This window comes from Pithys albifrons, chromosome 18, assembly GCF_047495875.1.
Source record: "Pithys albifrons albifrons isolate INPA30051 chromosome 18, PitAlb_v1, whole genome shotgun sequence".
Classification (NCBI taxonomy): domain Eukaryota; kingdom Metazoa; phylum Chordata; class Aves; order Passeriformes; family Thamnophilidae; genus Pithys; species Pithys albifrons.
The window spans coordinates 873,659-885,743 of NC_092475.1; the positions used below are offsets into that span (position 1 = coordinate 873,659).

Genomic DNA, 12,085 nt, shown 5'->3' on the forward strand with positions numbered 1-12,085 from the left:
TCTTTGTGTCAACTCTTGTCATTTCTTCCTCATGGAACACCTCCCCAAAAACTCTTCTTGCCAGCTGCATAACACTGCAGAGAGCACAGCAGACAACCCCCTGGGAGTCCAGCAGGGCTTTTCTGTGGAGACCACAGCAGTTGCCATAGCTTTAACTCCCACAGCCCTCAGGTTGTGCTTACCCCTGTGTTGTCCTCAGGACAGGTAGATCCACATGAGGAGGAGGTGAAGCTGGCCTGCAGTGGTGCTGAGGGATTGTCCTCTCGCTGTCCATGTGGGCCCATTCCTTGACTGCACAACTGGGGCTTCATTTACATCAATTTATTAATTGGGAGTTATTTCATAGAAGGCACAGACCAAGAATACTGGCTGTAAAATGCATGCCAGTTGTACTTGAGGTTTGGTTCCAGTAGTGAGGAGTGAGCAGCAGCAGCATGGACAGCTCTGCTTCCAGTGCTGTGCTGAGCCACCCGTGGGACCACCCGGGGCTACACCCGGAGTTCCTCTGAGTCCAGCTGCTCAGGAGCCTTGTGTGCCCACACTGCCAGGGAGCCTTGTGTGCCCACACTGCCAGGGAGCCTTGTGTGCCCACACTGCTCAGGAGCCTTGTGTGCCCACACTGCCCAGGACCCTTGTGTGCCCACACTGCTCAGGACCCTTGTGTGCCCACACTGCTCAGGACCCTTGTGTGCCCACACTGCCAAGGAGCCTTGTGTGCCCACACTGCTCAAGAGCCTTGTGTGCCCACACTGCTCAGGAGCCTTGTGTGCCCACACTGCTCAGGAGCCTTGTGTGCCCACACTGCCAGGGAGCCTTGTGTGCCCACACTGCTCAGGACCCTTGTGTGCCCACACTGCCAAGGAGCCTTGTGTGCCCACACTGCTCAGGAGCCTTGTGTGCCCACACTGCTCAGGAGCCTTGTCTCTCCTTGCTGCTGAGCAGCTTTGTGTCTCCACGCCGCTGGATCCATCAACACACACAGACGTGCTCGCACTCACTGGGGTACCTCTTACTGGTGCTCCTTGGCTGATGTAAAGCCGTTCTGCTGAGAGGGGCATGTGTGCCGTGCACAGCCTCGACTCGGCTCATTCGGGTGATTAAAAAGAGCCTTAGTACAGAACAAGCCAGTCTGGGCTTCCAAAGCCTTGGAGTGTCCCCGCAGAAGAGTGAAGTGCTCTGCCAGAGCTGCTGTCGCCTCGTCAGCACCTGATGGTGCAGCCGCCGGAGCGCCCATTGTGGGCGATAATGCAATCGGGCCAGCTCGGACCTGTGAAATTCCCCATGTCTGGCACAAGGAGTCAGCCTTAGGAGGACAATTAGCGCAGAGAGACAGAATGGGAGGAGACGGGCTAGCAGCTGAGCTGTTTTATTAAATGAATCTGTCTCCAGCCAAGGACAGGCCTTAATAGGTCTGGCAAATTGCCCAAGGCACAAGCATTGCTTCATCTGGAATTACAGTGGTAAATCCTCATGGTCTCCTGATGCTGGCGGTAAGAGATCTTGTCAAGGATCCCATCCATAATAAAGCTTTAGTGGTATATTCCAGGTCCTCGTGTCACTTGATTGACAAGAGAACAGCAGATTTGCTTCGAGGCCCTTGGCCCAGCCCGAGCTCAGGGGACGAGCCGCCCGGCCCCGGTGCAGCGGTGCCCGCTCGCCGTGCTCCGACAGCAGAGGGAGGTCTTGCGTCTTGGAGAGCGCGGGGCTCCCTCCTCCCTCTGTCCTCCGCCCCGGCCGCCTCCACAGGGCTCAGGGGCTGCTGTGGCTTCCAGGGAGCTTCTCCTGCCCTCCAGTGAGGGTTCACACCCCATCACACACCTCATGGCCAGAGCTTCCCTTGCCCCCACCACAGCGTCCCTTGGTGCCAGGTGCGCTGCTCTGCACCCAAATACTCGAGATGCTTCATGGAGCCATGGGGCCAAAGAAGGTTAAAAGTAGAATTTGTAAGAGACTTGTTGCTCAGGAGGTGGTTGGAGTGCACATGCAAACTCTTTAGGCCAGTTCGTGTGGCTCTGGGATTGTAGCTGTGCCATGGGCTGGTGGCCAGTCTACTCTGACCACCCTGAGGCTCAGCGGCCGCCAGAGCCCGGTGCTGCAGTGCAGGGTGGGACAGCTGAGAAACCACTGCCACCTCCAGCCATGAACCATTGCAGAGCTTCCTCTGCCCTCTGGGTCCTGCTCTCTGTCCCGCAGCATCCTGGCTCACGGGCACAGGCAGGTGAGCTCGTTTTCTCCCTTGTTTTTTCGCTAGCACAAGCAAGTTTTTTCCACATGCTGTGATTGGAACAGATCTGATTATTTCAGAAAGAACAGAGGAGCAGGCTTTGCTTTTTGAAAGAAAACCACTTTGCTGTGTTCCTCATACCAGTGTCCGCAGTGCAACCACATCCGCGGCAGGTGGAGCAGCGCGGGGGGCGCTGGCGAGGGGCCGGGGGGCACCTGCACGGCCTCGGGCTGGTGCCCCCTGCCCTACGGGGGCTGCACCACTGGACCCCCGAGAGAAAAGGGGGCGCCTGGCCTCTGTGATTTGCATCCCTTAAGGCCGTTGGGGGCACACTTCCCCCAAACTTCAGACTGTTCCAGCGACGAATCTTGCAGATAAACACCTGCTGAAAGCCGTGGGCAAATCTGCATCAAAGGAGGGCTGATCCAGCTCCAGAGCACGTGGCTGCAGGGGAAGAGTGTGCGAATGTGTCTGGTCTGGGCAGGACGCGCGTGGCTGGCAGGACAGGCTTTCCAAGCTGTTCCTACCCCGAGGGAAGGCTGACAGTGAGCTCAGACTGTGCACTGCAGCCGTGCCAGTGGAAAGCTTTACTCCCACTTCTTCATTTCATGTGGCTGTGGCTAAACAGTAACATGTGGTCAGCAGGGGCTGGCAGAGCGCTGTGTGACGGCTGAGTCACGAGTGGCCCGGCACACGGTGCTTTTCCGAGCGCCAGGGCAGGAGGCATTCCCAGCAGGACCTGTTCCTCCTCCTCCTCCTGCAGCCCCGCCGGCAGCAGCTGTCTTGGCCCGGAGCTGAGCAGCTCCTGCAGCAGGTGGCTGGACCCGTGCCCTGAGCCCTTCCAGCGGGGAAACCCCCACGTGAGCTGGACGGATGGGATGAGCTGGAAGTCCGAGCTGGGCTTTCTAACTGCCAGACTGGGGGCACCGGTACAGCTTTGCTCACCACTGCCCCAGCACCCGCTAGCAAGGCCTGGACACCTTCCCGTGGGCACATGGCCCCTGGGAAGGGGGAAGCCAAACAGAGCGTGTGTCTCACCGGGGCTGTTTGACCCGCACTGCCCGCGGGAAGAAGTCGGGGGAAGGCAGAAGAGAAGACATCAGAGGGCAGCTTGCTGGGGGAGCTGTGCTGCTCCAGACCTTCCCAGCAAAGAGAAACATGTCTGGACAGGTGCTGCTGACCCCTGCCGAGGGCTGTGTGGGATCCATCCCGCTCCTCCGCAAGTCAATGCTTCTTCCCAGAGGGTTATTAACCCTTATGAACCTGTGGGGACGCCTGCTCCCTGCCGGGCTGTGTCCCAGCGGGGCCGGGCGCAGGCTTGTCCCAGCCTGCGCCGCAGTGTCCAGCCGTGGGGCCGGGGCAGGACAGCCACGCGTGGAGGGGCCGGGGATCACCTCCGGGCACAGCGCCTTCCACCAGCCCCGCCGCGGCCGGTCTGCCCGGACCGGGCACGGGCTGTGCATCAATCCCCAGGCTCTCTGCCCTGCTTCCCTCCGAAGCACCGGCCGGACCCGCGGGGAGCGCGGCACGGGCAAGCACTCCGGAGAGGAGCCAGGAACGGCCCGTGCATCAGCATCAGCATCAGTTCGTACTCCGGCCCCGGGCGGGCAGCTCGGCCGTCCCGCGGGAGCGCTCCCCGGGCTCCGGCCCCGAGGCTCGGCCGGGCCCCGCGGCGGCGAGTCCGACACCTGCCCGGTGCCCGCCCCATCCCGCCCGGCCCATTGGCTGCGGCCCCCGGGGGCGGCTCCGCGCCGCCCTGCCCGCCCCGCGCCGCCCCCCGGCCCCGCGCCCATATCAGCGGGCGCGGCAGCGCCGGCCCCGCGACTGCGGAGCGGCACCGGGGCTGCAACATGCCGCGCTCCTTCCTGGTGAAGAAGCACTTCTCGGCCAGCAAAAAGCCCAACTACAGCGAGCTGGAGAGCCAGGCCGGTGCGTGGACGGGCCGGGCTGTGCACGTGGGGCGGGATCTCCCCTGAGGCTCCACGCGGGAGCGGGCGGGGACTGACCCACTTTGCGCAGGGTGGTGGAGGTGTGGGAGTTTTGGTGGGGTTTGGTTTTTTTTTCAATTTTGCGAATCTCGGGTGGGATCGGGCGTGGGATCCTCCGTGTCCTGGGATGCTGAGCCGCTTCTTGCTGTCCTGGGATGGGAGAAGGCACCGGGGATTCCCTCGTGGGGTGGGCATGGGTGCTTTGGATGCTCCCCGTGCCGGGAATGGGCAAGGGCGTGGGGTCCCCTTCACTCTGTCCCTCGCGGCAGGGCGGGCAGGGGCGCGGGTCCTCGTGGTGTGAGGTCGGTCACCTTTGCCCCGGGGCGCTCTGAGCTCTCGTGGGGCGGGCTGGGTTCCCTTTGCCCCTCTGACTGCGGCGTGCGGGGCGGGTCTCTCAAGGATGGTCTGGGGTCGGGTCCCGCTGAGCCCTCCGGGGGTGGGCTGGGCAACCTGCGCCCGTGGGTCGGGGCGCCCTCGGCCCCGTTCCCACGGCAGCCGCGGACATCGCTGACCGCCGCCGCCTCCCGCAGTGCTGGCCGCCCCGCTGCTGTACGAGACGTGCCCGCTGCCCGTCATCCCCCCGCCCGAGGTGCTCGGCCCCGGCGCCTACTACCCGCCGCTGGTGTGGGACGCGGGGCTGCTCTCCAGCCTGTTCCCGGGCGGCCCAGGCGGCGAGGCGGCGGGAGGCGCGGCCCCCGCCCTGGACCTGACGGCGCTCTCCAGTGAGGAGGATGAAGGCAAGAGCTCGGGACCCCCCAGCCCGGCCTCGGCCCCCGCCGCTGCCGAGCGCTTCCGCTGCGCCCAGTGTGCCAAGGCGTACTCCACCTTCGCCGGGCTCTCCAAGCACAAGCAATTGCACTGCGACGCCCAGGCCAGGAAATCCTTCAGCTGCAAGTACTGCGAGAAGGAGTACGTGAGCCTGGGGGCTCTCAAGATGCACATCCGGAGCCACACGCTGCCCTGCGTCTGCAAGATGTGCGGAAAGGCCTTCTCCCGGCCCTGGCTGCTGCAGGGCCACATCCGGACACACACCGGTAAGGTCCCCTCCTGTCCCTCGCCCTCCCTCCCTTATCGACTCCCGCTTCCCTGCTCTGCTGCACCCAGCGAATCGGCGGGCCGGCTGTTATCTGGGAAGATAAGGGCTTCCCAGACCCCCTTGGCACATCTTTCCAAAATGTCCTTTAAATATCCTCTTGGCTGAAACCGAGCGCAGGGTCAAGGCTCAGTCTGTAAATCTGCAGCTGCAGCGCCCGCCCGGAGCTGGCCCGTCGGCCGCAGTGCGACAGCACACGCTTCACCAAGATTTCACACTGGGGCTGTGGGACTGCTGGAGCCCTCCCTCCTGGGCACTGCCACGTCCAGAGCATCCCTCTGCCCGCACCGAGGGCTCCTGGCCAGGGCAGCCCCCGAGCCCCAGCTGCCCACCGCTGTGGCCTTGCAGCCACCACCCGGCTGGCAGCGATGAGCCGGCTCCAGGCGTGCCCGCCCCGAGATGTGCGAGGCTGGGCGAGGCCTGGGGGCAGGTGCTGAGGCACCTGTTGGCGCGGGTGCGGTGCCGCAGCTGCAGCCCACCCCACTGCCCCGACAATGCATCTCCCGAGCATCCTTTGTGGGGCCGCGGGACAGTGTAATTGTGACTTGGCACTGATTTCACACCCTCTTAACGTACTAAAGATGATGGCTGAAGGAAGCCGGGTAGACTTAATTGTGCTTTCCAAATTGAGCATACACATTTGTTTCCTCCAAAAGAGTCTTTCTGGGAGGAATTCGCCCTGGCCAGGCTTTTCAATGCGAGCTGGGCAGGAGAAGGGGGAGCGGGGGGCTCGGTGGAGGAAATAGCTCCACTCACCCTGGGCTGGCGCCTCGCAGCCGCTGCCTGCTATGATATAATTAACACACAGCGCTTGGCTTTCCTGCTCGCTGCAAACTCCTCGCTTGGCTCCGGGGAAGAGATGAGTGTTGCGTCTTCGTTTGTACGTGCAACTGCCTTTCTGCCTGCAGATGTTTCCAGCATTAATTTTCCGTGGTTCATAGGGGAGATTTTTCTGGGAGTAGGCAATTCCCAAGCCAGAGGTTCTCCCCCAAGCATTGCTGTAGTACCCGCCTTTCCCTCCGAACAATGACGCCCAGCACTTCTTTTCACTGTCCTCTGCACAAACTTTGGCTAATGAACGGGCTCCTTCGTTGATAGTCCCTATGTGTTGATGCACTGGTTAATTGGGAGCGTTTCTCTTTGTGCCATAGGTGAGAAGCCCTTTTCCTGTACACACTGCAATCGGGCCTTTGCTGACCGCTCTAACCTCCGCGCCCACCTGCAGACCCATTCAGATGTAAAGAAGTACCAGTGCAAAACCTGCTCCCGGACTTTCTCTCGCATGTCGCTGCTCCACAAGCATGAGGAGACGGGCTGTTCCGGCTCTCGCTGAGGACTCCACTGCGCCGGCCTCTCGCCTCACGAATACCCATATTGTAACTAGTTTCTGTAGGAGTTAGTTTCCTCCGTCGCGGTGTGCACCAGGCTGAACGCAGCTCCTCTGGCCCTTGAGACCCTCACACTCCTCACTCAGTGCCTCCAATGTGCTGCAAGAGTGATCATAGAACAACATCATGAGCTGGAAAGGACCCATCAGGATCACCGAGTTCAACCCCCGGCCCTGCACAGGACACCCCCAGAATCACACAGCATGTGCCTGAGAGCATTGGCCAAACCCTTCTTGAGCTCAGAGAAGCTTGATGCTCTGACCACTTCTCCCATCCCGGTGTCTGAGGGTGCAGGACTGGACTCAGTGCCAAGTGTGGGTGGCAAAGCGAGTGTGTGAAACTCGGGGTCCCAGCCCTGAGCCTTCCCTGCTGCTTCCACAGCCCCTCAGCAGGTGCCCCCTCTTGCCAGAGGCACTCAGCACCTTGCCGGGCTGGACCTGCACCCTGGCCCCGTGCGGGTATCGAACACTGCAACCATGTAGCTTGGGGGGTTGGGGTTTTTCTGTTCGGTTTTGGTTTGGGTGTCTTTGTTTTTGTTTTTTTTTTCATCAACGTAACCACTCGGTAACTTTTAAGAACCAGTATTTTTTTAATGAAGGACAAAACGTGCCCTCCCACCCCCAGTGTATATACACTGCCTGTAGAAGGTGTAACTATGCAATAATACAGTATCCCAGTAGTTGTGAAGCAGCTGCTTGTCCCCAGCACAATGACAATTTGCAATGCCTGCGAGATTAACAGTGTCCATGAAAGGCAGGGGTAGCCATTTCAAACCCCAGCACTGTTTACAGACCAGCTATGCACTCAAGCACCTGTTAATAGGACTCTTAACAACTGCTTTTCAAGAGAACTGTGACTAATAGCAGGCACTTGTCAGCTGATACAATGGTGGCCTGTCCCAAGGCTGCCCATCGACAGGTGTGTGCCAAAAGCCCTATTTATGGGTATTGACAGGTGCCTCCTGAATGCATCTTTCTTTGGACATTGTTTTCATGGAATCATTACAAAGAGGATGTTTACATTTCAAAGGTACACTGGTATTTATATTTTTGTGCCACAATTTTGTACTGATGAAACTTTTTATATAATTATATACAATTTATTGATATTCAATAAAATGTTTAATTTATAATAGGGTTTTGTGGGTGCTTGGGGTGAATATGCAGCTGGGAGGAGGCAGTGCTGAGGGGAGCAGGGAGCTGGGCTGGGCTCCCCTACCTGCTGCTCCAGCCTCTGGCTGCCCGGGACTGGCAAGTGGCACTCACAGACGGGTCTGTGGGGAGCAGTTTGTCTTCCAGGAGGAAAAGCCAGGGATGAGTCAGTTCCTGCCGAGGGGCTGGGGCAGCTGTGCAGTGATGTGGGCTGAGGGTGCAGTGGATCTCAGGCTCCCTGTGGAAAAGCACAAAGGTTTGCTGGAGCACCTGTAGCCTGTCCCTCAGCGCTCTCTGGGGAGCAGGTCTGTGCTGCAGCACAGGGCACTGCCCTGCCGGGATGGTGGGGCTGCCTCTGACTCTGGGCAGGATGCGGGGCCTCCCCAGAGAGGGCTCCAGCCCCAGGTTCCTCAGGGAGCTGAGCCTCCGGGTGGGTCACCCAGCGTGGGTGGTGCGGCAGCAGAGGTGACACATCCTGTTGTCACTGGAGAGGTCTTCAGCAAGCACAGGTGGGGCTGTCGCTGCACGTCCTCATCTGAGGGGCACCAAGGGGTAAGTCCTCCAGGGTACGCCTCGTAGCTGCCTCGAGGCTTTCCACGATGAAACTCCCAAAGCACCTGCCTTGCACCTTCCCAGCCTTCTCCAAAGCTGGGCTGCCTCGGGCAGTGCGGTCCGGTTTGCTGCCTGTCTGCTCCGGGGGGGCAGTTCTGTCCTTGTCCCACCCCACACCTCCTCAGTGCCACCTCCCGGCCATTGCTTTCAACCAGGGAATAAAAGCTGTGCCCTGCAGCTCTCGTGCCCCTCCAGCCCGCGGCCGTCCGGCTCCAGTGCCGCTCCCAGGGGCTCTCTGGGGAGGGAAGATGTGTGTGGCTGTAAAAATCAGCAGAGCTGCTGCTCGGCCTTCTTTAATTAAGAGCTCACTCGGTATAAACTGACTTTCCCAGCCGAGCTGGACTCATTACTCGATTATTAAGCAGGGCAGGAAGTTTTGGGTTTGCTCTTGTGTGTGCTTTTTTCTTTCTTTTCCCAACAGGAAGCGGGGGAGGGGCACTAATTACTTTCAGCTTTCCATCCATAAAATCCTGGAGCCGCTAAAGCAGCTAAATAGTTAAAAAAAAAAAAAAGACGAATTTTGAGAACGGACGACCTGCAGGAGCTGGAAAGGAGGATCAAGGAGTAGGTCCGCTGGGAGCAGCAGCCCCGGCCCGGGTCGGCTTTGCAGCCCCGACCCGCGGGAGCCGCCCCGGGGCCCTGCACAGCGCCGGCTGTGCCTCCCCCGCCCACGTGTGCCATGGCTGTCACCAGATGGGGACCCTGACCCTTCCCCGGGGCATTCAGGCCGTTGCTTCATCCCCGCACTGGCACCCACCGGGGACTGCTGCCAGTTCCCTCTCAATGGGCTTCAACTAATATTGGTCAGGCCGGCGGTGAGAGCTGTGAGAAACCTCCTCCTTAGCGAGCTTTGCTGCTCTCAGTTCTGTTCTGGCTTTGTCCAGAGCCTGGCTGGGATGCCAGGCTTTCAGAGGGAAGGTATAAACCGGGTGGTGAACAGCCTAGGCTCGACTGACAAATCCCACTGGCATTCAAACACAAATGCAGCCTTAAAACACTGGAAAAAAGAAATGCTGCCTGTTCTGAATCACAAAGGCTCAGCCCACTGGCAGTTGGGTTGCTGCTGCATCTGCTCCCTGCCCTGCCCAGCACCCTGTGCCCTGGGGACATGGCTGCTCAGGTGATGTCCTGCCCCTTGGGGCAGTGCCTTGGACCTCCCCAGGTGTTGCCCAGGTTTGGACCGGCTGCTGTCCCTTCACAAGGTGATGGATGTGGCCCAGATCCCTCCTCTTTTGACCAGCTACTCATTTTCTTACTGCAAAAGTATTTTCTATTTCCATCTGAGGGCTGCTGGGGTGAGCAAAGGGCTGGGGACCATGACCAGGACCCCCTTGGATCCAGCTCAAGGCTGCTGCAGACAAGAGTGATCCCCTCTGGCCCGTCTCTGCCCCCTACACCTTTGGGGCACCGTGATGGAGAAGTGCACCCGGGACCTGGGCCTGAGGAGGGGGTGCAATCGCTTTTTCGTTTCATTTTCTGAAGGAAACCTGCAGGGCAGCATCCCTGGCAGCAGCAGCATGGTCCCGTGTCCTCAGTCCCTTGCGCTTGCCCAGGTAGCCAGTTCTGCACAACGAAGCCAGAGGGCTCATGGCGAACCCTCAGCAGTTTTCCCTCTCTCTCTGTTTTAGTGCCACAGGAACCAAACCCACCGTGAAGGCGCTGCCGCGGCCCGGCCGGCTCAGCCAGGTAGCGCAGGGGGCAGGGGCGGGGGCGGGAGCTGGGGGGGCGGCCGGCGGTTAACGGGGGAACCATTTGGTGACCACCTTGTGTGACCATCTGTAACAGATTACGGTGTCAGCGCTCGTAAAAGCCGGGATTCAATCATGCTCTCGGCAGGTAGCGGGGCCCCGCTGGCCGGGCGGGGTGCGGGGCGGGGTGCGGTGCCAGCTCCGCTCCCCGGGCGTTTGAACTCCGCTCTTTCATTTCCACGGACCTCCACAGGACCCTTAAACGAGCACGCACGTCCTCTCAGCTCCTGGAGCCCTTTCAAAGGCTCCAGGGAAACCACAAAGTGCCTTTTCTTTCCACCGATGACTGGTGTTTTCCGCCCTCCCTGACCCTGTGCAGAATTCAGGGTGTTGGGAAGTGCACCCTGCCGTGGGACTCCCTTGGGGCAGAGATAGCACTTTAGAAGGGCCTTAAGGCTTCCATGACACTGTTTGAAATTGTCCTGTCCTGTCTCTGTGAGCATCCAGAGCATCCCAGAGGGGATTAGAAGGAAGCAGGAGGATTACAGCCACCTTTGCAGTAATTTGGGGGCTGCAGTTCCCAAAATTGCCTTTTTTATCCCTTTCTGCCCCCATGTCTGCTAAGGACAGGCACAAAGACTGGCCCTTGTGTTCTTAGGGTGAAGAGCAGCCCTAGGCCCCCCCAGAATGCCTCCTCCCACCTCCAGGGCAGGAGAAAGGGGAAAAAATTCCACTTTCTTCTGTCATTGCAAAATTGTCCAACAGAAATGTTCTGCTTGTGATTCTGTGATCTCCTGGATCCCCTGCAGCCTCTGGAGGAGCATTTCCAACATTCAAGTGTGCAGCCCCCAGAGAAGGTGGCCAAAGCTCAGCCTCTAAAAAGTGTAGCAGCCTAATTCTTCTTTTGGCTCTTACCTTACCTAGAAAAAGCTGAACAAACAAACAGAAACCTGGCAGAATCCTGGGAAAGGCCCCTTATTAAAACCAATCACTGGGCATCTGTTTCTGATTTGGGGAAAAGAATGATTGGAGCTTCACGGCAGAAGCTGGGATGGCTCGTGGGGCGATCAGCAGAGACAACCTGAGCTTCCCACTTGAGGTAGCTGGGGTGCAGGAGGCCAAGGAAGGTGTGTGAGGTTACCCCTGGCTGGACAAGGGCAGCAGGTGCTGGTGCAGGGCCCAGGGAGCCCCTGTCAACAGGCAGTCCCGGTGAAAACCCCCGTCCATTAACAGCTCACCATAAGGAGCAGGGCTCACAAACAAGCTGCAGGTGTAGCTATTGTTTTTCTGGCTCTGGGTATTGACATGAGCAATAATCTCAAATTAATCTTTAATCGGATGATGAACTGATAGCACAGGGCTGGGGAGGTGTGAGTCTTCCCATGGAGACAGAGCTCAGCAAAGGCAGAGAGAGGGAGCCAGGCAGAGCTGGGGAAGGGACACGAGGCTGCAGGATTACAATAAAGGTGATGTCTCCCTGTGGATGGGGGTGGTCTGGGTTGCAGCATCACTGTGGTCTTGCACCTTCTGTGCTCACCTTTCTCAGTATCATCTCTCTGGTCCGTGCTGCCAGTGAGACCCTCCCTGCTTGCCCCAGAACCAGTGGGACACGGGGTGGTGCCCACCCTGGGGCTGCACCATGTCCCAGCAGAGCATCAGCCTCCTGCCATAAAGCTGATAGATTTAATTTCTTTGCCTGAGGATGGACACTTTGGCACAAGGGACACAAGTGCACACACAGCAGTGACCTGTGTCCTCCCCACAATAAGAGGTGCCGGAGCCACCAGCCTGCACTGACTGCTCTACAATAGCAATGCTGTGCTGTAGCTTATTGGATATCTGCCTAGAAAATCATCAGAAAGTATTTTAAATTCAGCATAACATACATATTTATGGATCTCCTTCTGTTTTACTGGGCTCCCTGAAAGCAATGCGAGGCCT

General features: G+C 59.1%; 1 protein-coding gene across 2 annotated transcripts; it reads left to right on the forward strand.

Annotated features, from left to right (window-relative positions):
- The first annotated feature begins 4,048 nt into the window (after nucleotides 1-4,048).
- Nucleotides 4,049-7,806, forward strand: SNAI1 (snail family transcriptional repressor 1). Of its 2 annotated transcripts, none has more exons than XM_071572856.1 (3): nucleotides 4,049-4,153; nucleotides 4,743-5,246; nucleotides 6,457-7,806. In XM_071572856.1, the coding sequence occupies exons 1-3, from the start codon at nucleotides 4,075-4,077 to the stop codon at nucleotides 6,636-6,638; spliced, it is 765 nt and encodes a 254-aa protein (XP_071428957.1). In that variant the 5' UTR covers nucleotides 4,049-4,074; the 3' UTR covers nucleotides 6,639-7,806. The 2 variants fall into 2 exon arrangements, with proteins under 2 accessions (XP_071428957.1, XP_071428958.1); XM_071572857.1 differs by having other exon boundaries at nucleotides 6,531-7,806.
- Nucleotides 7,807-12,085: the final 4,279 nt, after the last annotated feature.